The 26,467-nt window shown below is 40.3% G+C and overlaps 1 protein-coding gene across 5 annotated transcripts in view; it reads right to left on the reverse strand.

The window, feature by feature from the left end:
• Window positions 1-413: 413 nt before the first annotated feature.
• Window positions 414-26,467, reverse strand: part of BRD1 (bromodomain containing 1) — a 44,294-nt gene continuing 18,240 nt past the window's right edge. The window contains exons 7-13 of one of the 5 annotated variants that reach the window (XR_014516581.1): window positions 24,874-25,131; window positions 21,221-21,709; window positions 11,288-11,423; window positions 9,878-10,900; window positions 7,037-7,146; window positions 4,465-4,619; window positions 414-2,262 (exon numbers count right to left, since the gene is read on the reverse strand). Coding sequence is in view for 4 of the 5 variants with exons in the window: in XM_083463353.1 (XP_083319479.1) it covers window positions 2,079-2,262; window positions 4,465-4,619; window positions 7,037-7,146; window positions 10,773-10,900; window positions 11,288-11,423; window positions 21,221-21,709; window positions 24,874-25,131 (1,460 nt within the window). In the remaining variant the exon portion in view is untranslated. The remainder of the gene's footprint in view (window positions 2,263-4,464; window positions 4,620-7,036; window positions 7,147-9,877; window positions 10,901-11,287; window positions 11,424-21,220; window positions 21,710-24,873; window positions 25,132-26,467) is intronic. The other 4 variants (XM_083463356.1, XM_083463355.1, XM_083463354.1 and 1 more) reach the window with 4 other exon arrangements.

Genomic DNA, 26,467 nt, shown 5'->3' on the forward strand with positions numbered 1-26,467 from the left:
AAAAATCAACTGTGCAAAAGCACAGGAGCTATTTTTTCAATCAGCCCCAAATGTACATCCTTTTGTCCAGCGGTGACATCAGAGTTTACGTAGTTTTGGAGTCCTCACATTTAAGCTACCGCAACTTCAATTTTCTTTGGGCTGCTCAGACATTACGTTAAGTGCCCCTGCAGAGTTCTTCTTGTAACACAAACACAGATAAGTTAAACCTTCGAGATCCTAGAAGTGTTCCTTAGCGATCACAAATATTGCTGCATATGAGATCTGTGAGCGGTTAGGTGGCTCAAAATGCAACTCGGTGCAAAACCGGATCCTTTGTATTGCATTTGTAGTGATTTCCGTTATGAGAAAGTGGTTAGGCGATTCTGGCTCTTATGTAGACATTCTAAGGGGCCAAATGCATGACAAAAGTATCACTTGAGAAAGGAAGTTTATTTCAAGCTTCTAAGGGGGTATTACAAACCATAGATAATAAAAAACATTAGAAACTATTCCAAAATTGGTTGTAGCTTTAAAATAAAAATCCAAGCAGGTTTTACAATGAAGAACGCTATTCAATGAATATTTTTAAAAAGACTTTAAAAGTATTGGCTTTGCCATCTTTGCTAACCCATTTTAAAAAAGAAGAAGCTGGGCATAAATATTTCGTGCATTCATATGCATTATTTGGTGTTGCATATTATATATCTCGGTACAGCATTTAAGTTATCACTGAAGAGTCCACCGCAGTGCACTTATAAATAGTGTAGTCATTATAAATCACATTGAAAACATACTTGCCATTTCCATTGTTACAAATTCAGTATTCCAGTGAACATAGAAATAAAGTAGCTACAACAATCAATAGTTTTACTTTATTTTTTAATATAAAAGTTATTACTCGAAACCCACCCTATCATTTTCCTTCCCTAAATGTAATGCTTTAATTCTTCGAAATAAAAATAAAGTACTAATTCTATATACATCACATGTACCATACAAAAATGTATCCAAAGTTTCTATTGCTACCAAAGTGTTCTAAAATTAAAAGTTACATAAATCCCCTTTGAAAGAAAGATTACAAGTTACAAAAAAAGGTCAAATGACACACAACCCATCAAGTTATTTTGTACAACCATTTCCAAGACAGCTTTTTCTCCCAAAGCAAATTGTCTTATGTGCCTATATAAAAATGTATATCAATATACTTTCTCATTTATTTCTCTTTATAAAGCAAAGTAATGCATTTTCTACAATAAATATAACACAGGGAGGCACATAAAATCCAGGGGAGATAGATGAGATATGGTTTGCAAGAAATAATGTACTCACAGGCTTTAAGCCGGTTGTGTGAAAACACAAATAATTTCTAAAGTGATATTTTGGGCAACAATGGAGTGTTTTTGGTGATTTTTCAAGTGATGTACATAGCATAATTTTTTTTTACTTCTGTTGTCTTTCTCACAAAGTACCCTCCAAAATAATGTAATTTCTTCTCTTAAAATACACATTTGCTGTTGTAAATTTACATCTTAACTATGTGGTACTTTGTGCAAAGATTAATTGATTTATGCAAAATCAAACATTCAGAGGTCTTGTTAAAAAGCTACAGATCACATACAAGTTTCATAAGCAGCACCATATCATAATATATGATTTAGCCAAATCTATCTGATGTTATTTACTTCAAGAAACACCTAGCACCTTAAGCTGGAAGGCGGTGCTGAAGTTTTTTTTTAATTAAAAAAAAATGCGGAAAGAAATGGAAATGACAATCTATCCCTTTCCCAGCCAAAATAAAAGAAATAAAAAGGTACATCTAAAATCAGAATAAGTTAAGAGTTGAATATACATATATGTACATTTTATGAACACTATGAACAAGATATTTTAGTGGAAAAATCCTCCAAACAGCAACACAATGATAAAAAAAATCTTTAAATCAATATGGCAATGGTGATTCAGAGGATCTGCTGCAGAACTCTGCCACTGGATCAATGATTACGAAGTTGTATCTTCAATACATTCTTGTAGACGAAGAAGTTAATTTGTAGATCTCTATACAGGGTGGTTTTTTGTGTGCCTTGGCTGCACCTATGTTAGTCAATATCACTGAAGTCACTGACTGGTTCTCCGTGGACTCTACTGAGATGGTTCATAGCACGGTCAAAAGCAACCCTTACGGCTTTGCGAATACTTGAGTTCCGACCTTCCATCATTTTTAACTTGTCTATTGTTTCATCAATCCCAAGCGGAATCATTTTGGATTTGGGAAGCCATTGCCTGGAAGAGGATAAGTCAACATCTCAGATACTTATCACCATTTTGGAAAATTAAAAAATACCCTGGTTCTCGTGCAATTTTTGTTTTGTTTTAAGTCCTCCTTCCCACTCGAAACAATGCTCACAGCAGTTTACAACAGACAATTAAAACCAACTTCTATTAAAAACTGCAAGGATAACTGTTGGAAATAGAAGAAACCTACACTTCCAGATTAATTGGAATAATGAAAAGCTAAAAAGGCATGGTGAAACAAAAATGTTTGAGTCCAATGTTTAAAACCATACATTACCACCAGCCCCAAGTGGTCTTCAAACAGGGAAGTAAATCAAAATTTCATACAAATCTCATGATGGAAAAATTCTCTAAGGAAGTGATTTTAAAACTGTGGTCCATGGAAAAGATGTGCAGCAGTCAAGAACATCGGTATTAGGCCTGCACTTTATTTTTCAGACAACCAAGGCCATTTCAATGAGGACTATATTATCAAGCCGGCTAACAAGATTACTTTTTAAAAACACAGCACTGGTATGAGATGGCACTTTCATCATTTCGCAGCCGAAGGTCTAAATACACAATCAGGATGGATATTGAACAGGATCAGAGGCTAACAATGACAAACATTACACCAGAGTCTGCAGAGGATAAATTCATATGCAACGTTAAGCCAAGGTATGGCTTCATGTGAATGATAGAGGCAGCTTTGCTACTCCTGCCACAGGGTTAATAATAATAATAATAATAATAATAATAATAATAATAATAATTTATACCGGGCCCATCTGGCTGGGTTTCCCCAGCCACTCTGGGCGGCTCCCAACAGGATATTAAAAACACAATAAAACATCAAACATTAAAAACTTCCCTAGATAGGGCCACCTTCAGATGTCATCTAAAAGTCAATTGTTTATTTCCTTGACATCTGGTGGGAGGGTGTTCCACACAGCAGGCGCCACTACCCTGTAACCTCACTTCTTGCAGTGAGGGAACCACCAGAAAGCCCTCAGAACTGGACCTCAGTGTCCAGGCTGAACGATGGGGGTGGAGACGCTCCTTCAGGTATACTGGACCAAGGCTGTTTAGGGCTTTAAAGGTCAGCACCAACACTTTGAATTGTGCTCGGAAACGTACTGGGAGGCAATATAGATTTTTCAAGACCGGTGTTATACGGTCTTGGTGGCCACTCCCAGTCACCAGTCTAGCTGCCGCATTCTGGATTGGTTGCAGTTTCCAGGTCACCTTTAAAGGTAGTCCCACGTAGGCCGCATTGCAGTAGTCTAAGCGGGAGATAACTAGAGCATGCACCACTCTGGCAAGACAGTTTGTGGGCAGGTAGGGTCTCAGCCTGCGTACCAGATGTAGTGTTACATCTGAGCCCGAGCTTGTGGTTTATCTGCCCCAGATATGCAATGACTGGTAAAGCAATGAAATGAACCTTGGCCACAGGACATGCTTAGCTCGGAGGGACAAAAGCCCAGATAACTATGGCTTTAACTCACAGCAGGACCAGAGCAAAACAGTTGCAATTTTCACTCCATGCACTCAGTGCGTACTTGTTCAAACATGGCTTGGCTTTGTGGTATGTGCAAATAAGGCCCTTGATTACAACTGGACGTCACAATAAATCACTAGTTCATCATGGCAGGAACACAATAAATCACTAGTTCATCATGGCAGGAACGTGCCTGCACAAATCTTGTGCTTGCACGCTCCAAATTTTCCACTGGCGCTGCTATTGAGTAGTTCTGAAGCTTTCAATTCAGTTTCTGGTTCACTGTAGCTGATCATTACATCTGAACCTGAAAAAACCATGGTTACTCTTAAGTATGGTTTAAAACAAGCCAACTTCAAACCATGAATCATGTTGGTGGCTCGTTTAAAATAAAGTTCAAGTTAAGCTTCACTTTTGCGCTGGAAGAGGGAAAGGGGAAGCCTTTAAGCCCAAGGCTAGCACAGCCTTATTCCTTTCAAAATAAACTATGGTTTATCATGATGTCTAAACACAGTTACTATAGGAGGGATCAGGTTTTTCAGAAGCTGGAGCTTTTATGCTTCCTAAAATTATTTGGATCACGCAAGTAACGTTTTCTTCTCCTGCAAAATTCCATTTCTGAGCAAATAAGGAGCTGTGGAACCCAATTTATCACAGCTGCCCTTACAGTTAGAATATACAGGACTTTTTCATTTGAGAAAGAAGTTACATACCAGCTCCTTTTATTGTCAAAAAATAAAACCAAGAAAAGCTTCTCATCCGATTTGGTCTGCATTTGTTCTCCAATTTTCAACACATCGAGGGGTGGCACTGGTATTGTAACACCATTGTGATGACCAGCAACACGAGGCATTTTAGGGTCAATTATCTATAAAATGGAGGGGAAAGAATAATTTAGTAACTGTTCTTAAAGATTTTATTGTATATTAGGCAGCCATCTACTAACATAAATCTCAAACCAATGTACACATCATTAAACTCAATTCACAGGAGTCACACTCTTAATAATGTGGTAACTTCCCATTCGGTTCCCACATGATCAAGCCCCAGGCTGCTACAGCAAGGATAACTAACTTGTGGTCCTCCAGAGGTAGCTGAATTCCAACTCCTGTCAATTCCAGCCAGCCTAATCAACAATCAGGGATGATGCAAGTTTGAATCCAGCTATCTCTGAAGGGCCACAGGCGAGCCAGCCCTGTTCTACAGTAACCTCTTTGAAATAACCAACTATTTACCCATTAAGTACACTTTGGTATCCAATGCTTAAGACTTTAGTTTGTTAGACATTATGGTTATTTATTAAATTCATATACCACCCATTGACCGAAGATCACAGGCCGGTTCATAGCATAACACTACAGAATGGAAACACAAAATACATACAACCACCATCACCAATAACTCCCTCTCATAAACACAACTGAAATTGCAGATTGTTTAATTACTCAAAGGCCTGGTTATAGAGGAACATTTTTGCCTGGAGCCTAAAGATATGTAGCGAAGGCACCAGGAGAGCCTCTCTGGAGAGAGCATTCCACAGAGAGCCATGGCAGAAAAGGCCCATTTTCGTGTTGCCACCCTCTAGACCTCTTGTGGAGGAAGCACATGAAGAAGGACCTTGGATGATGATTTGAAGGCCTGGTTCAGACCTTCAGGTAAAAGATAAAAAGGTAAAGGACCCCTGGTCCAGTCAAAGGTGACTATGGGGTGTGGCGCTCCTCTTTCTTTTCAGGCCAAGGGAGCGGGCGTTTGTCCAAAGACAGCTTTCTGGGTCATGCAGTCAGCATGACTAAACTGCTTCTGGCACAACGGAACACCATGACGGAAACCAGAGCGCACAGAAACGCCGTTTACCTTCCCGCCACAGTGGTACCTCTATTTATCTACTTGCACTGGTGTGCTTTTGAACTGCTAGGTTGGCAGAAGCTTGGACAGAGCCACGGGAGCTCACCCCTTTGTGCGGATTCGAACCACCAACCTTCTGATCGGCAAGCCCAAGAGGCTCAGTGGTTTGGACCACAGAGCAGTACTGAGCCATTTAAGGCTTTATAGGTCCAAACCAGCACTTTGAATTGGGCCTGGCAACTAACTGAGCAATGTGGCCGCCATTTTCTACACCAGCTGAAGTTTCCAAACCACCTTCAGAAGCAGCCACATGTACAATGCATTGTAGTAATCTACACTGGAGATTGCCAAAGCACAGGCAGCAAAAGCGAAGCTATCCCTGTCCAGATAGGGGCACAGCTGGGCCACCAGTCAAAGCTGAGGGAAGGAACTCTGCACCACCGAGGCCACCTGAGCCTCAAGTGACAGCATTGGATCCAGGAGTACCCCCAAGCTATGTAACCACTCCTTCAGAGGGAATGTGACCCCGTCAAGAGCAGGCAACTTCCCATTCATTCACTCTAGGGAACCACCCACTAACAGTGGCTTAGTCTTATCTGGATTGAGCTCCAGTTTGTTGGCTCTCATCCAGGCAAGACACTGGTCCAGCACTTCAACTGCCTCACCTGCAGATGCAAAGGAGAAGTAGAGCTGTGTGCCATCAGCATACTGCTGACAACATAATCCCAAAGTGTGGAGAGCCCAACTCGGTGGTTTCATGTTGATACTAAACAGCCTGGGGGATAAAACTGAACCCACACTGACGACTCCACAGAGCTGAAGAGCACTCCCCAAGCATCACTCTCTTGGAAATGGCTAAGGAAGACCAAGCAATATTGCCCACCCCTAACTCGGACAGCCGCTCCAGAAGGATACCGTGATTGATGGTATCAAAAGCTGCTGTGAAGTCAAGGAGAAATAACTGGAACACATTTCCCCACTCTCCTAACAGAGGTCATCATAAAAGGAGACCAAAACAATTTCTGCACCAAAACCAGGCATAAACTCTTATTGAAATGGATCTATTAAGATTTCCAGTATCAATTTATTCCAACTTGGTACAGAAAACCACGTTTGCTGCTTGTTGTTGTTGTTTAAGAACACATTGGAGAGTTGACATCTCCAAACATGGATATGAAGGGACATATATATATATATATATATATATATATATATATATATATGTTGGAATAAATTAATGGGAAACTAATTAATGGGTATTACTTCCAAAATTGGGCTAACATAACACTTACATGGAAACTGACTCTGAAAGCATCAGAATATGGCAACTACCACTTGCCATTTCATGAACTCAGATGCACCCATAATAAATTGTGCAACTGGAATAAAAAAAGGTATGTTACTTCTAGTCACCTCTAATATAAATGACAAATAACTCACCAGTGCTGGATAGGAAGGATACCCACTGCATTTGGCCCACACAACTTTTAGAGGCTCAAGGACAGAATTGGAAGCATCTGTTGAAATCCACATGCTGCTGTGCCCAACTTCTAAAGGGGAAAAGAGAGAGAGAGTAAATCAATAACAGCTACAGTTGATGCAATGGTTGACACACTGAAAAGGTAAACTTTGTGTGTGCCCTTTGAGTACGGCATTAGCATGAAGCAGCTCCTATGTTTGGGCAGTTGTAACCAGCTGTTAATCTTTGCTCTTCTACTTGCTCAAGTCTTTGGTGTGGTGAAAACCAGTCCATACCACATAGGTTTCGGAACAAACCATTCCATGCAGAAAAGCGGCTACGTTGTCAACATCAAGGTTGGAGGTGGCTCAATATATTGTTACACATTGTTCATTGGCTGACTGGGAGAACAGAGTAACATACTGACCAGTTTAACCAGTTAATATTATGCATGTGAAAGCCACAGATACGTTGAGCTAAGAGAATTTGTTGGCTGTGGCCTTTTAAGACTCTCGAGTGATCATTTCCACAAACTGAAACTGGCAGTCCTGTGATTCTGTTCTCCTGTTCTTTAGTGTAGATTTGAAGAAGAAAAAATCAAACAGTAAGTCAACTAACTTTTAGTCACAGTAGACCCACTGAAATTAAGGTTGAGCCATGAACTTCAATGGGTCGACTCTGAGTAAAGGTTAGTTGAATAATGATGATGCTTTTGACTAGGCAACTCCTATAGCTTGTTCACAAGAATCAGCATTCCTGCAAAGGATAGTAATTAGTTTTACATGGCATGGAAACAAGTAGGACTGAAATAATTGATCACATTAGTTATAAGGCCACAGTCATGGTCCCACGTTAAGCCAGTTGACTCACATTCTGGAACTATAATAAGGAATCTGGAAGTGGTGATTCAAGTTCTATGGCTTGATTGGGAACTTGAAAGGGTAGAAGAGTTAGGTCCATACTGAATTTGAGGTAGAAATGCTATAAAATGACTTGTTTTGAACGAGAAAAATGTTTGATGAGCGACTAGCACTTTTGAACCATTTTCTTTCCTTCCCAAAGGCATTGATGGTTTGGTTTTATTTATGTACGGCATTTATTCCCCAACCCTTTTGCCAAAAAGACTCTTAAGAGCAGCTTACAAAAAAAATTATAATTAGATGGTCCTTGCCCTCAGACTTGCAATTAAGAAAAAGGAGAGTGGGAGTGGGTGGACTTTTTGGAAAGATTTTTGTTTTTACTGCATCTTTTGCAAAACTTTTTATTGCAATAGATCAAGGGGAATGTCTAACTCGTGCCATTACCCAGGAGTTGCCTTTAAAAAAAAAAGCAACAACACATTTTCTGGTCCAAAGTTTGCCTAAGCTCCCATGAATGAGGAAATTTATGCACGTGCTCAGTATGAACCAGCATTGCCCAGCAAGTTTGAAAGGCAGCCCATTTTACGAGTCAGAGAAGTTTGCAAGTAAAAAAGGTCCTTCCGCCAGCCTGCCATTCTGTGCACACAGCAAACCCAATGTTCAAGAGAAAATCAATACGAAGCGTGAGTGAAATTTGGTCAAATTATACCCTACCTCAGTTACATTCTGTATGCCAGATTCCAAAAGAATAGTTTATAAAGTGAACCAATGTAGGGTAAGGGTTCGTTTGGTGGATAAGGAATCCTCATCAGCCATGAGGGCTAAGGTACCACAGGGTTTTTTGCGAGGATGAAATGGAAGAGGCAGAACTATGTACACTACCTCAAGCTCCTTGGAGGAAGCATAGAAAATTATTTCAAGTTTATACGAAGGAACCTTGGTTCTCGAACGTCTTGGTATTCGAACATTTCTGCTCCCAAACGCTAAAACCCCAGAAGTGTTCCAGCTTTAAAATGTTTTTCGGAAGCCAAATGTCCGATGCGGCTTTCAGCTATTGTTTCCGGGGTGCCAGTGCCAATCAGAAGCCGTGCCTTGGCTTTTGAACATTTCGGAAGTCGAAAGGACTTCCAGAACAGATTATGTTCAAGAACCAAGGTACCACTGTAATTTTAAATTACCAATACACAGTTCCGCTTTCCACTGCTGTAACTAGAAATGGATGCAGATGTGTGTTGTGTTTTAATCGTATCAAATGACTAGACTTCTCGACAACTCAGTTTCCCACAGGCTCTTCAGGAGCATCTCAGCTAAGTCTAACAGACTTGAGGCACTTACAGACTGAACTCCAGAAAAGCTGAAATATGGTTCAGGTATAATGATGGTATAAGTTTATGCCCAGGATCTCGTTCCACACAGTGTTGTGAATTATACATACAGTTTCTGAGCAGGTAATTTATTAAGAGGCCCCAGCACTCAAATACAGTACCATACTTATAAACAGAAGTTTAAAACCGACAATGGCCATTTTGTGGCGGAAGGCAAACACTGGTTGTGTGTGTCTCTGTGTGTGTGTCAACTCTTCCTCCTCCCCTCTTAAACAGTCCCTTCCAACTCTTATCATTTGTGCCAGTTGTGTAGTTGTAACATGGAAGGGTAACTTCAGTTGCATGTTAGCTTCAGCTGCATAGACCCCACATGTCTATTCCAGTGAACAGACAAATCTGGGAGTTAGGCTGATCCCTCTGCAATGGAAAGCCTTTGAGGGGAGAGGTTATTACCCCTCAAATGCTATCTATACCAGGTCGCTCAACCTTTGCTACTGTGTCCTTTCTTCTAGCAGATCAAGATAATCGGGCGACAGCAAAAACTGCAAAAAATTTAGCAGGGGCAATTAGAATAAGATCTGTTATTTGATCATTGATGTAAACCTCCAGAATGTATTTTGTATAGTTAAGTTTTTACCTCTATCTTCAGTACACTGTATTTTATTTTATTGCTACGGCTAGTGGCTGATGCAAATAAAGGTTCTTCTGATTCTGAACTGCAAGCCATTCTGCTCCAAGGTGGCGGCGAAGCTTGAACTAACCACAGCATGGATCCCGTACCATACTGCCTCAATAATGTGTCTTGTTCTCAGCTGCGATTTCCTGGCATTTTGGAGCAGAGTCAACATGGAAAGCCCTGAACACAACATGCAAACTAAGAGTTCTTTGTTAATTGAATTTATTTGTTTAGTGACACCAGTGTGTTAAGGCAATATATAGAACAGGGAAAATATAGTGCTCAAAGGGATTACAGTTTATATTAGATGGACAAAAGAAGTAACGAGGACGTGAACAAGAGACAACAGCTGAGGGAAAGCAGATGAGGTGAAGCGAGGCTGGTGCAGGAAAGGCAATGCTAACAAGGCCTCGAGGTGAAGATGTGCTAAAGGGAATGGTTAAATAGTCATAAGGGACCAACTGCTATAATCACAAAGAGCAGAACACAAGACAAGACAAGGGAAGAGGAGTTTAAAGGTGTAACGGGTGTTCAAAGCAGATCAATTTTAACGATGAATTTAGAAAAGGGTGCATAGGAGGGAAATATGGGTGGGAGAAGGTTTGTGTTTGTTATGTTCAACCTCAAAATGTCTGAGGCAGAGGAAATAAGAGATCGATTAGAAGGAGGCGCATCGGGGGCAAGTTGGAAAACCTAACGGGTATTGTCAAGAGGTAGATACAATAGGCAAAGTCTCACATTCATCTGGCCACAGAATAGGATGTCCTGGGAAGGCATCACCCTTCATTTCTAGAGAGCAGGCAGGAAGAAACGCCAGATATTTTTTATGAATACATAGCGTAAATATATCAGTTACCAGCCGCAATTCTTGCTGCTTTTGCGTAGTTTCCATTTTCAATGCATGATATCAACTCACTTCGGTCTTCTAACGTGTGTCTTCGTATAAGCGCTGGTTTGCCTTTCCCACATTTTGGCAGGCTAAAACTAGAAACATTTGAAGTGTCAGAAAACGTAACAACAACAACAACAACAACAACAACAACAATAGCTTGCAGAAACATGTGGATCGTTATACTTCTTTACAAGGTTTCATGGACATTTATATGCCAGAAGTCTCTCACCCCAGTAACTAATATTACTGTTGGGCTGCCCACTTCTGAAATCCAGTGAAGATTCTTGCTTGAGGAAGGGAAATGGGGATTTTTACCACTCCCCTCACTTTTCCAGAGGGTCCTGCAACCCTCCAGAGAATATTTTCAAGAGGCACAGGGCAAATGACAAACCGGAGTACCTCTGCTTATGGGAAGTCTAGATCCAAATAATTATATTTTGAACATACTTTAACTTTGGGCTAGTAGCACATTTTTTTACCTTGAATTACACAACAGGCTGTTACTTGAGGATATACTAGACTCTGATGCACAACGGCGACGAGGTTCAACTTTTCTCCCTGGAGTGTCATTTAACTCCGACTCTTTACTGCCATCTCCAAAACCATTCGAAAGACCTGGCAGGTTAACAAAAGAAAAATACACATAATGTGGAAGTGGATTGCATTTTCATACATGTTTCAATATATACTTATGTGCATGTTTTAGTACCCCTGTTAATAGAGCTGTAACATGTGCAAGAGGAATGAGATTAAACGTTAAATAGTTAAGTGAAACATGCAGAATGTGTAGACATCAGTGAAGACAGAGGAGGTAAAATCAAGAGACTGATACTTGTTGCAAGATATATCAAATTGTGCCGCTCCTAAAGCAATGCATGCAGAACGAAGTCTATGCAAACATACAAAAGACAGGTCTACATTTTCATTAAATATCTAAAAATTAAAAGAATGTGAGTTAATACAGTACTTAAAGCACCTGAGTTGCAAGTGACAGCAAACTCATTCTATTCCTCAAATCGTCAGAAGAAAAGGGAACATGGCTTTCTCCAACCTCCCAGCAGCGTAAGGACCAGTCTGGTATCAAATAGGCGACTGCTAACTTTCAATAGAGCCCTAGAAAATGCTAACACTGTCTGCACATATTCAGTTTAGGATTCAGAACCTATGTACAGAAGCCTAATACAGCACTAGTCTAAAAGTCCACAACCCAAACAGCTTATCTGCCAACTTTGAAATTTGATCTTCTCTTATTTTAGAAACAGGAATGGTAGTGTCTCATATCGTAATAATAAATAAAACTGAAAGATGCTTCAATTGACCATGAATGAAAATTGTACGTAAGATTCAACAGACGCATAAAATACGTTGAAGACACGTAGGTGACTCGCAACTTACGTACATTTTTTACACTGCTGAAAACTGATTGGTTGACATCCCATAAATTAAGAGCATGGAGGCAGAGAGCTTTTTGTGCAGGGTTTTCCCGGGGCAAAAAGAGCTTTTAAGCTCTCTGCCTGGCTCTGGGAGCCTCTTGCGAGAATTCAGAAGACGCCTGTGAGCCCAGTAAGCAAGTCTGAGAGCTTAAAAGCTCTCTGCCTTGATGGGGGGGTGGGGGGATGAGATCTGTTTGGCACACCAGCTGCAGAGGGTAAGATGGCTTGTATGGAGGCACAGTTCCGCCAGAACACAGCAATGCTAAAATTAAGTTTCCTTGGAGTGTTTTAAATAACATGCTTCCAATCTTTCATTTTTCAAAAAAAGAAACCTGGTCTAAGAAATAACTTTTCCTAAAACTGGTACCGTGTGATGAACAAGTCAGACACTAGTTGATCCAACAAGATATGAACCTGTGTCAATACAAGCTGAAGACAACCAACTGCAATACAGAATGCAGGCAAATTGTCATTACAATTTCCCTATACCCACATACGCTCCTTCTTGTCGTTCAGTTAGTCACTCTGCATTTTTACACCAGAATATACCGGGTACAGAGAAATCAAAATGAGAAGCAGTCAACAATAGCTTGTGTCGTATCAGCTTTGAAGGTTTCATGAAGCTTCCTTGTTTCATAATTGTTTTATATACTCATTTTACAAAGTGGTGGTGCATAGGCAAAGATTACTCCATTACTGACATTGTGCACAAATCTTACTGAAAAACTACTGTTAGAAAGAGCAGTTATAGGGCTGAAGCCCCACGCAGGTAAGATCTTCACCCTCCTCCAAAACAGGACAACATGAATTGGGGAGAGGAATGCTAAATATAAGCTAGATGTAAATGCAATAATATTTGCAAAGTGAATATTTTCAAGTAGTATGTACACACAGCAGGGCTTGAAAGGGCCAGCATCAATATTTCTAAGAGACCAGAGGATCAAATGCTTAGAATTGAAACTAGTGTAATACTGCGTGCTGATCTGTTTCATGAGCCAAACAGCAAAATATTTCAGGCAAACTGGAAAGACAATTTAAAACTTTTGTACACATACTTCTATATGAGCAGTTCAAGCACAGTTCAAATACCATATCCAACCAAAGTCTATTCCTTATATCCCCACACTATTCAACAACTAAAGTGCTAATAAATTGCAGAAATATGTGTAAAACATACAGGGCTGGTTCAAGAATGACACGAAAATGTAGTCTAGCATTACAAAAATGAGCTGCAGCATGTCTTGCAGCTGTAAGCTAAACTACAGTTAATATTATTTTTTTTAAAAAAAGCTTCCAGACTTCTCTTAGCCACTCTAGTAGAGAAAGGCAAGGAGGAAGCACTCCAAGGTTTGTTTGTGTAATGCTAAACCACAATTCACCATTAAATCCAAACACAGCCATAGAAGTATACAAAAACATAAATGATAATTTAGCAAGAACAGGGTGGAATCTACACATATATAAAAATGCTGTGAAAATGCTTTTTCTTAAAAAAATATATATATTGAATTTGCCATAGCTCACCATTGTCATCTAGTGCCACATTTGTATATTTCACTTTACAACACACACAAAACGTTTTATTTGCAGCAGTACAGCTGAGTCCCAGGTGTTGCCAGAAACAGATAGAGTTGCATAAAACATTTTGGCTTGGCCTAACACAAACAATTTACCAAAAATAGAGCGTAACAAGGAAGAAGCACTTGGTAGCTGGATACTTATCAATATCTCAAGCAATTTTAGAGACTCCGTTGGAGCAATGGTAAAATAGCTGAATCTGTTTTCATTTTCTTCTGCATTTGAGATGCTCTGTCAGATCCACCCTGAGGTTTTCTGGAACCTTTAGTACTCCACAGGAAGTTTACAGACTTTTACAATGATCTTTCTGTGTTTCTAAGTTTTCATTAGTTGTCCAAGCAACGTTTTCCTAAGAACACACCATTCTTTGCTACAGCTATTTTGAGTACATTCAGAAGAAAAGCCATGTTAGTCTGTTTCAACAAGGAAGAGTGTGGCATTCTAGATATTAACAGCCTATGAAATTTCATTGTTTATAGTCCATTTCAGATCCTTCGCACTTCTGAGGAACAGGCTCTTGCCTACACCAGCTCATGCTGCAAGAAGCTATTTAAGGGACAACAGAACACTTTCCAAGTAGTAAAGAACTCTTTGACTACTATTGATAAAGATCTATGTAATAACATGTACTTAAGATTTTCATACTGTGGAAAGAAAACCTTCCTCACAAAAAATATTATTTTTAATAGCTGAAGAGAGAAAGAGCATAGGGCTTGCCGATCAGAAGGTCGGCAGTTCAAATCTCTGCGATGGGGTGAGCTCCCGTTGCTCGGTCCCAGCTCCTGCCCACCTAGCAGTTCGAAAGCACGCAGTGCAAGTAAATAGGTACCTTCCAGCGGGAAGGTACACAATGTTTCCCGTGCGCTGCTCTGGTTCGCCAGAAGCAGCTTAGTCATGCTGGCCGCATGACCCGGAAGTTGTACTCCGGCTCCCTTGGCCAGTAAAGTGAGATGAGCGCCGCAACCCCAGAGTCGTCCGTGGCTGGACCTAATGGTCAGTGGTCCCTTTATCTTTTACTTGAGTGTAAGTTGAAGCAGATATGCAACTGTCACAGTAGAAGCTACAACTACAACTACTCCTTGCTGTAACACTGCTGTAACACAACTAACCATTTCATGGAAACACAGGATACACAAAACAATTTAAAAAATCTATTTCATTATTTTGGAACTGAAGTTATACCCAATCTGTAAATATGGAGTCAAACTTATTGTGTCAAGAGTGTTTAAAATTTATGTAAAAAAGAATCAGACCCGTGTCTACCAGATAAGAATTCTCGACTGGACTCTGAAAAAAGTCAATGCAGTAGAAAGCAATCAGTTATGAAGAAATAGAAGAAAAAGGGAAGGATTTTTTTTTTTAAAAAAATGAGGAATACTGAAAGTTTGGAAAGTAAACATAAGATACTGCATTTAGGAATTCAAAATCCCTTTGGCTTAGGAAGTTACAAAACCCTTGCCTAATTCCCTCTCTGTATAATGCAGGATTGGGTTTTCTGATCTAGGCGGTAATTGAGGGTGTCGGCTGGCAAGTATTTTTAATAATCAATGAATGGCACCACTATATAGACCCTTTTTGCTGCCGAGTGCTAGTGCAAAATCATGTTCAATTCCTATAGAGCCCTGTATTTTCTGCAACAAAATAAAGATGGAGAGAAATGTAGTTATTATATTTGGTGAATGTATTATGGAGTCTATATCCTGGCCAAGGGAAGATTAGATTGGTTTGCAGAGGAATGGCGATGGAAAGGAACATTCTTAACCAATCAACCCACAAGGAGCACGTTTGAGGTAAGACGTCTGGGGATTGGTAAAACTGCGACCAATTTATGTCACATAAGATTGCAACATACAACTTCATAACTTACGGAGATGGGGAAATATACTGAATGAAGAGCATAGGTTCATATATATCAAAGACTTCCTCCAACAGGGTTCAAGATATTGATTTTGTTTTAAGGATGGCTGGTGTCTCCAACATGATCCAAAATAATTACTTGAAATGTAATTGTCTTTCTGCGTTCCAAAATGATCATTACATTGAATTCCAGTCCGTGTTCAGGATAATAGAAAATAATTAGGATCCAAATAGATAAATACTCAGCATATTAGTTAATATGAGAACCTGGAAGACAGTGAAAAAGCCATTTAGTCTCACTGAAAGGGAAAAGAGCTTTAATTAAATAAGCCCTCCTCCCAGCAGTATCCAGAGCAAGATTAGCAAAAACTATGCAAACTATCAATGTCTTCTACTAGTCATATTTCATGTAATATCTGAAAGTGGAAGACTGAAATATTCTCCACTTTGAATCAACTGCTCATTACTGAAAGATGTAGCAGCAGAGAGCTTAGGGGCATTTTTCATAAGAGATGCCATGAACAGGGGCTGCATTTTTGCAGAAATTCATTCCAATGAAAGAAGATGACAGATTAATTTATCCACCTATTTCTATATTTGGAGCATCAGTACCTCTAAAGATGCTTCAACAGTGCAGTAAGACATTAGCAGATGAAGCCCAAGGAAGTATCTGGCACATGTGAATTTAGAAGGTGTGTTGTGAGTTAGCAGAAGCATGTGCTAAGGGTCACAAGATGCTACTGAACTGGTTATCAGCACACAGAATTTTTTAAAAAGGGAATCGTAGGCTTAGGGTGAAGGAACTACTAAATTGTTTATTCCAAATTTTGCTTTTACCATGTACAATAGTTAAGTAGTTCAAAGAAAACAATATACGTTGCAGCTAATTGCTGGATCCTAAGATTTCTATGCAGCATTTTAGAAATGTTTCCAGCTACTGTCAATTGCTCCACAAATAAGAAAACAGACTAGAAGGCATCAAGTTCCACAATTTCAGAAATAAACTGAGTTATTCTTTCCAAAACACTCTCACAGTATTTCCTTAATAATTACATTACACACACAATTAAATAATGGATTTTACTTTTCCACATCAGAGATATAGCTATAGAATTGTCCTGCTTACATTTTCAGTAAAGTACTGGAAACATTATCATTTCAATATTTCTAACAAAAACCAGGTAAGATACTCTAGTATAGTTGATAGTCTATTAGTTTTTTTCTGCCAATTTTATACTTAAGTTAAACTTGAGTTTTGATCAACAGTCATAAGAACACTTAGAAAGAGCTTTTTTTCTGCTAACAGATATCAAAGATTGCATGAACACTAGGGATCTAGAAAGACAGCTTTACGGAAGTTTTCTTAATAAGGCCAGCAGCAAGTCATTTGCATCCACAATATACATTAGAAGAGTCTTGTAAGATGATTATTTGAAATAGTGTTGACACTCTGAAACAGCTTTATTCGACAAAAAAATACTGCACTGTGCCATCCTTCTACTCAAAGCACAACAGTATTTACAAAAGGTCTATTTAAGTGCAAAGAAGAAACATTTGCCAATTAACTAATACTACCTGAATATTTTATGGGTTTACGAAGCTGGTTTAAAAAGTTCTATATAAGAGAGATGGGACAGAAACACACACAAATAATAAAAAAAGCTGTATAGCATTTTCTTATTCTTTCCCTCAGAAGGGAATATTCAGTTGATACCATCAGGGAAAAACTTATTTCTGGGTTAGGATTATAAACTGACCCTGCTTTCTAGATTTTGCAACTATTTAAAATAGGTGATATAAAACATTTGCCAGGAAACATATATTAAACATTTACCTATACAGTGGTACCTCGGGTTACATACGCTTCAGGTTACAGACTCCGCTAAACCAGAAATAGTACCTCGGGTTAAGAACTTTGCTTCAGGATGAGAATAGAAATCGTGCTCTGGCAGCGCAGCAGCAGCAGCAGGAGGCCCCATTAGCTAAAGTGGTCTTCAGGTTAAGAACGGACCTCCGGAACGAATTAAGTACTTAACCAGAGGTACCACTGTACAGTCATACCTCGGGTTACAGATGCTTCGGGTTGCAGACTGCGCTGAACCTGGAAGTACCGGAACGGGTTACTTCCAGGTTATGGCGCTTGCGCATGCACAAAGTGCCAAATCGCAACCCGCATGTGTGCAGACGCGGCATTGCGGGTTGCGAATGTGCTTCCCGCATGGATCACATTCGCAACCCGAGCGATTTTTTTTAATTAAAAAAAATCAACAGTAAAAATTGGAGTTCTGAAAAGCGGGGGACACCAACACTTCTCTCCCCCTGCTGCTTCTCAACTTTAGGGGCACTTTTGCTCTTTCATGGGTAGTAGTGAGGCGGGCGGCGGGGAGGAGAGAAAAGAAACAGCACTATGTGTCCTCACGTGCTCATTGTGAAACTGGAACGGCACAATTGGAACTTCTCAGGAAAGCGTGAGGAGGCTGGGCCGAGAAGAGGAAGGAAGAGAGAAACTCACCGTTCCAATGGTAGGAAGGAAAGGGCATGATTCCTCGGATGGTGTCCTTGCAACCCAAGTTCCAGGCAACTGATCAACAAGGGATCAAAAGAGATCAACAAGGCCACTCACCAGGAAGCGGCAAGAGCCTCTAGAGAACACGACACCGATCGCTACTCTCAAGTCTAATTTCCATTGCAGTTTTTGAGCAGGTAAGAAATAGCAGAAGTTCCTACCAAGTAAATGGTGACACTTCCACTATTTCTTACTGCCGGCCCCCTTACCTCCACACAAATGCCTACCCACCCAGGCATTCTGTGAATGCCAGATGACGCAGGAGAGGGGATTGGTAGCAATTACATATGATAGCTGGCCAGTAAGCCAAGGAATGTTTGTGAACCACTGGTTGACGGTCTTGTGCGCTTCTGGACCTTTGCTATAACTTCAGTAAAAAAAAAAAAAACCTGTTCAGTAGGAAGATTCTGGACAGATATGGAGAAAGTGGAGGGGGGGCCCTCCGCTATGAGTTCATAATGAGCTGCAAGAAACAAACTAGCAAGTGGCATACTCTTGCATTAGAGGTTCCGTAGGCGTGTAGAGGCATAATGAAACACAAAGGCACAGGTAAACTTTGTTCAGATGGCATTCTAGACACGAGGAAAAATGAGTTCCACTTGTAAAAATATTGACTTTAAAGCTAAATCAAGCAGCTACTAGATCAGGCTTCCTCAATGTTGGCCCTCCAGATGTTTTTGGACTACAACTCCCATGATCCCTAGCTAGCAGGACCAGTGGTCAGGGATGCTGGGAATTGTAGTCTCAAAAAAATATCTGGAGGGCCGAGGTTGAGGAAGCCTGTACTAGATGCTACTATTTGCTAAAACAAGTCAGGCTAAGAACATGCTTCTGGTGGATATTCAGGTAAATGGGGTTTGTATCTATGTATATGTGTGTGTGTATAAATGAAAAAATGACTAAATAAACAAACACACATGGAAACATACAGAGGCACTAACTACAAATGACATTTCTCTCTCTCCACCAAATGCTAGTCAACACAGTTTGATTTGACATTTCTAGAAACTGCAATGAGAAATGGTGGGGGTGGAAACTCAAATATAGACTTTGTGGGTAAAAACAGTGCATTCTATAGTGTGTGATAGTTGGGGAAGCCCATTAAACAGTTGTTCCTGTGACACATTCCCCATCGAGATGCAGAACACAACTGTATGCATCCAGAAGTAGTTAGCTGCACATAAGTTGCACTGAGTTCAATGGGATCTAAGTTCCATTTCCTTCAACAGGACCCAAGTAAGACTAACTTGCTCTGGATTTAAACCCATATTTGATACTGCAGTATTCTCCGAACAATTAATACTTGAAAATGTATGCCAACCGCAGCCTCTTCAACTGAACTCCTGGCCACAGAAAAGAAAAACATGGAAGCAGAACAGTAGAAAGGAAAGCAATCTCGTTGGCTAATTTAAAGAGATAATTAGCTGAAGTCAACAAGTTTACTGAATATGCTTCTTGAAGGGTAACATCCCGAAAATCTGGTTTGCTACTGTTACTGGTTTGCTCAACAGAACAACTCTTTGCTGTGAATCAGGTCTGATGGCTTGAACCACTAAAGCGAACACTGTTCACCAAGCTACTTTCTGCTTTTGCCGTTTCACGCAAAGGGAAAAGTGTAAATCACCACTATTTTCTACACTGCAAACAAATAAACCTGCTTAACACAACAAGTACATGAAAGATGAATGTCAGACTATTATGCTTAAAACAAGAAGCTGCTCAAATGCTTGAAAAGTTGACATTAACAGCAGCACGTCATAATCAAGTGTGGTTTGTGTATTTTGTATCACCAAACTGATCCTTTTAAAATGATACACTTTTTCAATGACACAATGCAGATATAACATTCCCTCTTGTCTGACCACGGTTAAGAGACTGGCTGTATGTTACGGACTCAAAATCTCCTTTCCTGCTCCCACACAATCTTCATCACAGGAAGAAAGGAGATGGACAGGAAAACCTTATGGTTTGTCACGCCAGGCTGGCACAGCAAACAGGTCCAGATCCGCAACTTACCACCAGCAAGGCCACCTCTGCCTTCCCAGACACCCCTTTAGGGGGGGCTTTATACTAGATACCACCAGCAACAGCTTCCATATAACCACCATTCAGGCAGGTGAATAAAGGAGAGCTCCACGGGGGCTCCGCTTCCTGCCAGCAAAGCCCAGGCACAGTTGAGTAGGGGGGAAACCACTTCTTCATCCAAGCCCTGGCCGGAGTGGCAGAGTAGGGATTTGCTTTGCTTTGTAGGAACCTATCACTCAAAAATAATAATAATTCATAACACTAATAAAACTTTTTTCCAGATTAATCTCATTCATAACTTTGAGGATTTTCTCTGAAACACACACACACACACACACACACACACACACACACACACACACAGTGTAATATAGGATTGGATCCAAAGGGCACTCCCAGTGCTAGAGCACCAAAGGAAAACCATGACGCTTAATCCCGGCAAGCAACGTACACGGCTGCTTGGATCCAACGCATAAAACTTAGGGGGGAACTACATTTTATACTCAATAGAGGGCTGCTTCTGGGAATGGCACAAAAGAACTGGTCCAACCCTTTTTGGGTTTGAATGTAAATCCTAAAGTTGACCTTTAACAGAATCCATGTATATTCTTCTCATGATTAGACACAAAGGTAGCCATATAAAAGATAGCTAACTAGGCTGCAAGCATTCAGATTCATTAGTGGAGAAGGTTTGAAGAAAGATCTAACATTCAATTTAATTTAAAAGAAGAGCAGATCACAGCAGTAAAGGAAAAGAAAAAAACAACCATCCCTGAATATGAAGTTAGACAACATGGATAAAACAAATTAATCAGATGTCAGAAGGTATCAGGCTTCTACAAATATAAAGTTGTACATTGATATTGTCAATTTAATGTGGGCTTTTAAAAAAAAGGATTCAATAATTATTTATCCATGTTATCTTTAAAAAGAATATGGAAGCAAATGTTTACCTGTATCCAAACGCTTTACAGGGGACTCATCATCCACCTCAGAATCTCCACAAGCACTCCTTGATCTTTTCCTGGGCTGCAGTAGTGTCTCCAACCTTGGAAGGACTACAGACAAAAAGGTTTTGGTCCCTAGCTGTGGAGAAGTTGGCTGGGTTTCAGTGTTCTTTGCAGACTTTGGGGGGCTTACACTTTTCGATTTGCAGAAGAGAACAGAAGTACGTCTGTTTACATCAGTTGATGACTCAGCTACAGCAGAAACGGTCGACTCACTGAGATTACTGTCAAGTAAGTGTTCTGGAGTGTGTCCATTTATTTCTTTCTGAATGGAAGTACTATACAATTCATTGTCAAATTTTACTCTTTTGTAAAGTTTATTCTGCTCTGGATTGAGTTCTACAGGTTTGAGGGTTGGTGGCTCTGAATTAGTCTCCGAGTTTGAAGAAAGAGGTAATGCATCTGATGGTTCAAGTTTAGGGGGAGATTTATCTCCTGAAAAAATTAATAAAGTTGGGTTTTTGAAAACTGATAGTTATAAGAGCTACTACATAAAACTTAGTATCAAATATGTAGCCCGCAATAATTATTGTTGTTTGATACAAAGTATAACACATAAACTTTAAACCAACTGTCCTAGTTAGTGCCTGGATTTAGGGGAATAGGGTAAGTGTGGAAAAGATTGGCTCTAATCTTCAATGTATTTATTTCATAGCGAGTCCCACTGGAGCCAAAGGACTCACTCTTGCATTGTGGATTGAATCTTAAGAATTCCAATTTGTGCCAAAGTTTTAAGCCTCTAAAATACTATTAGCTTTCAAATTGCATAGCGTTTCATGACGTAAGCTGTTTATAAAAGTACTTCAAATACAGTAAGCTGAGTAATATAGCCACCTTACCTGTTTAAACTTTTTCAGTTAGTTTGTTTTTTTAAAAAACACTTTTGGAGCCTGAAACTGTTGAGAATTAACAGGGGGCTTTGAAAGCTTTGCTAAATTAATGTATTATTAAGAATTGCAAAACAGCTTAGAATTACGGTTACCAGTTTCAAATCAGTAAAACTCTTAATGGCAAAACCCATTAATAGCATAGGTTGGCTCCAGCCTTAAGTCATGCTTAGAATGAACCCAACCCTAAGGATGACATTCTGTAGTGTACCTGACTGATCCGTGGACTGCTTACATGACACTGAATTTCACCCACTGACTATTTGGAGGATATATTTTTTTAAAAAACCATTCCTTTTACCAATTCATCTCCCCCCCCCCCCCACTATTTAGTTTAGCATCGTTCTGACATTCTTTACAGGAATTATTTACCTGGGAGAATGCCTGCTCTTTGGGTCAATAAAGTCTATCACCTTTGTTTTCAAGCACAAGAGCTTCTCTCACTTAACAATCCATACACATTATCTACAAACTCCATGCAGAATGAAAGAGGACATAGAGAAAACAGCTATTTCTACCGAAATATTTTGTCAGTATCTTACACCAACAGTACTGAGCGGATGCTTTTGTGACTTTGAGGATACTTAACGCTTCCCACAGGTTTCTCCTCTCGTGCAATTTGCTTCTACACACAATGAAAATACTAAGCAGCTCCCCATTTAAACTTGCTCTGGATTTTAACCTTTTTCCATATTTTTGACTTAAAAAAGGATTCAGCCTACATTCTTTATTCACATCTCAACCTTTTAATTTTTCTGTTTTTCCCCTTTTTTGCAGTTCACCTATAAAACCTGCATGGCCATGACTGTGAAGACAGTAGACATAGCAAACATGTGCACCTGAGCTATAAACAACCGCCTTATCGGGTGTATTGGGAGCAATTTCCAATGCGACAGCAGGGAAAGAAACTAGCCGCTAATGAAAATATGAAGGCCCACTGCAACAAATGCAACTTTCTATGTACCGTATTTTTCGCACCATAGGACGCAGTTTTTCCGTCTTAAAAACTAAGGGTGAAAGTCTGTGCGTCCTATGGAGCGAATGCAGGGGAGGAGGCAAGCAGGAAAAGCCCCCAAGAGCCACACACAAGCTTTGTGCGGCTCTTGCGGGCTTTTCCCCAGGAGGGAGAAGGGACTGACGCGGCCAGTCAGTCCCTTCTCCCTCCTCTAGAAAAGCCTTGCGCAATCTCTCCAGTCGTGGGAGGCTGCGCACGGCTAAAGAGGAAGCCCGGGCAGCGAGCACGATCCATCCTGCTCGCTGCCCGGGCTTCCTCTTTAGCCGTGCGCGCCTCTCCAGCCGCGGGAGGCTGCACAAGGCTAAAGAAGCCAACTTTTTAAAAATCTCTTTATCTCTACCTCTTTTTTCGTCCTTTCTCCACCCCCTTATTTTCCTCTGGATCAGTGTTTTTATCTAGATTAATGTTTTAGTTTGGAGGGGGTGATTATTATAAAAAAGGAAACTTTGCAGCTTTTATTTTAGTATACAATAAAAACAGATTAAACAAAACACAAGAGAAGGAACTAGCATAGAAGAAGAGAAAAGGGAAAGAGGGAGAATACAAAGCCATTTACCAGAGGTAGATCTTAACCCTTGCCTCACCTGGGAGCTTCTCTGGGCAGGAATTCCCTCGGCTTAAGTGGGGTGAGGGAAGAGTGGCAGGTAGGGGGGTACCTACCTAGACAGTGAAGCCACATGTCTCTCCAATGAAAATTGGGAGTGGGCATTGTGTGAAGTGGCTGTGGATCTCCTGCCGCTGAAGTGTAGGACTGTATAGAGTTGGGAGGGCCACCCGAGGGTCATCTAGCCCAGCCCCCTCACAATGTAGGAATCACAGCTAAAGAACGCCAGGCAGATGGTCCCCCAACCGCTGCTTAAAAGCCTCCAGTGGTGGAGACCCCCAACACCTTCCGAGGTCACAGAATTGCAGAGTTGGAAGGGAACCCCAGGAGTCATCTAGTCCAGCCCCGGTGGACAGCGGACACGATCCATCCCGTTGTGCAAGGCTAAAGATGCTGCTCAAGGCTAAAGAGGAAGCGCACAGCCTGTCCATTGCTCTTTGGGGCTGGGGGGGGGATAATATTTTTTTCCTTGATTTCCCCCTCTAAAAACTAGGTGCGTCCTGTGGTCCGGTGCGTCCAATAGAGCGAAAAATACGGTAATGTAAAAACTGGATAATCGCTTGGAAACAGATAGGTGCAACAGTAAGCTTCTTTAGGCACATTAGATTATTCTCACCTCTTCAATCTACTCTTATTTTTTCCATTCCTATATGCTCCCGTTTAAACTGGATTATAGTGATTTCTAGTTTATCTGGAAAACAACTTATTTTACCACTGCAAGAAACTGAGCAAGGATGCACAAATATGGATTTTCTGAAATCTCTTAATCCCTGTGCAATCCTGCCAGCATCACTCTGATATTATACATGTTTACTCAAAAGCAATTATTTGTAATTCATTCATTGTAGGATTAAGGTACTCTTGGAATCTGGGCAGGGAACATAAGAGAAAAAAACCCACCTCTGATTATATACTAACCAAATTAAGTTTCGATTCCTACATTTGTATTTAGAACCTACAAAAGTATACAGAAGTGCAGGGCTTTTGATAACACTAAGTAATTTCTTATCCCCTTTCACTCAAGGATTGTGGCAATTTCTATCAACTTTCTATCAACTTTTTATTAATACTTGCTTAAATTAACAGATCTTACCTTCTTCGCCTTCTTGTTCTAATACTGCATTTTCTTCTTCAAAACTTCCAATACCTGATTCAATCTGAGAGGGCTGATGCTGTTGCTGGCTTATCTTGATGCGAATCAAGTTAATTTCTTTCTTTAAAAGCTTTGCTCGCTTACTCCTAGAACCACTGGATTTCATTGCACAGGTGAGATCAAGTTTTTCTAGTAACTCTTTCAGCTGTTCTTCCAAAGACATGTGCACTCGGTTAGCAGGATTCAGTAACCTATCCACTGAAGTTAAAAACATAGGCATTTGAACAATGTTTTCCACCCTATAGCATTAAGAGCACAGCTAAAACAGTGTAACACGGGTGCAGCAGAAACACTTGATAAATTGTAGGATTCTGTTCTCCCACTGCAGCTGGTATTGTCCCAACAGCAGTTTTCACTAAAATCATTAAAACATCCCTAGGAAATCTCTTGTGCAGTGGACGTTCCACATGCAAAGCAGATGTTCCAAAGTACAGTCGTACCTTGGTTCTAGAACAGATTCTGGAAGTCTGTTCAACTTCGAAAACCAAGGGGCGGCTTCCGATTGGCTGCAGGAGCTTCCTGCACTCAACTGGAAGCCGCAGAAGCAGCAGTTGGATGTTTGGGTTCCAAAGAATGTTCGCAAACCGGAACACTCGCTTCCTGGTTTGCGGCGTTCGGGTGCCAAAACGTACGAGTACCAAGGCGTTCAACAACCAAGGTGCGACTGTACTAACTTTGCATGCCAAAGGACCCAGGTGTAATCACTGGCATCTCCACTTGAAAGGACCCTCAATAGCAGGGCTGGGCAAAACCTATGCCTGAAACCTGAGAGCTACAGCTAATCACAATGAACAATACTGAGAAAAATGAGCCAATGGTATGATTCAAGATGGCAGTGTCAAATATTCAATGCTTAGACTGTCCTGGCAGTTCCATAAGCTCTACTGATGATCTCATTCACTTTCCACATCCAGCCCCTCTGCAACATGAACTGAACATGAATTTTATGTTCTGAAGGGCACAAAAATGCCTTTATGAGTTATTGTATCAAACCTACTAATGTATTTGGCCATCCAATCTGAAACAAATTCTATGTGTAAGCCTGTATGCAGCATTTCCCTCCCTGTGAATTTCTCCACAGATTTAGCAACTCAAATTTACCTTGCACAGGTCATGAAACAGCACTGATACATTTGCTTTCTGCTATTCTTCCACTCTGCATTCCAGGGATTTGTAAAGACTTCTGCACTGGGAGTATGTGTTTTTGAATTGCTATAAAAACTCTCTTTGCCATCCCCGAAATCTCATATGAATGTATGAGAAGTGCTTTTTCTCAAATCTCACGGCATAATAACAAATGGATTACTATTGCACTGCTGCTAGTTTACATACATGCTTTTGAAGGAAGAAAGCCTACCACAGGTTTAATTAACCCTCTCGACATATACATTAAAAATTGCTTCTGTATGTGCAGAAGCTGAAATCAAGATTCCTTTCTTTTCCTAGGAGGCCAGAATGATAATTATGATACAGGCAGGAATATAAATCATATCGAGGTAGGAGTGAGTAGATGGGAAAATTATGCAAATTAATG

The sequence above is a fragment of the Podarcis liolepis genome (assembly GCF_965112155.1).
Source record: "Podarcis liolepis genome assembly, chromosome: 10".
Lineage (NCBI taxonomy): Eukaryota > Metazoa > Chordata > Lepidosauria > Squamata > Lacertidae > Podarcis > Podarcis liolepis.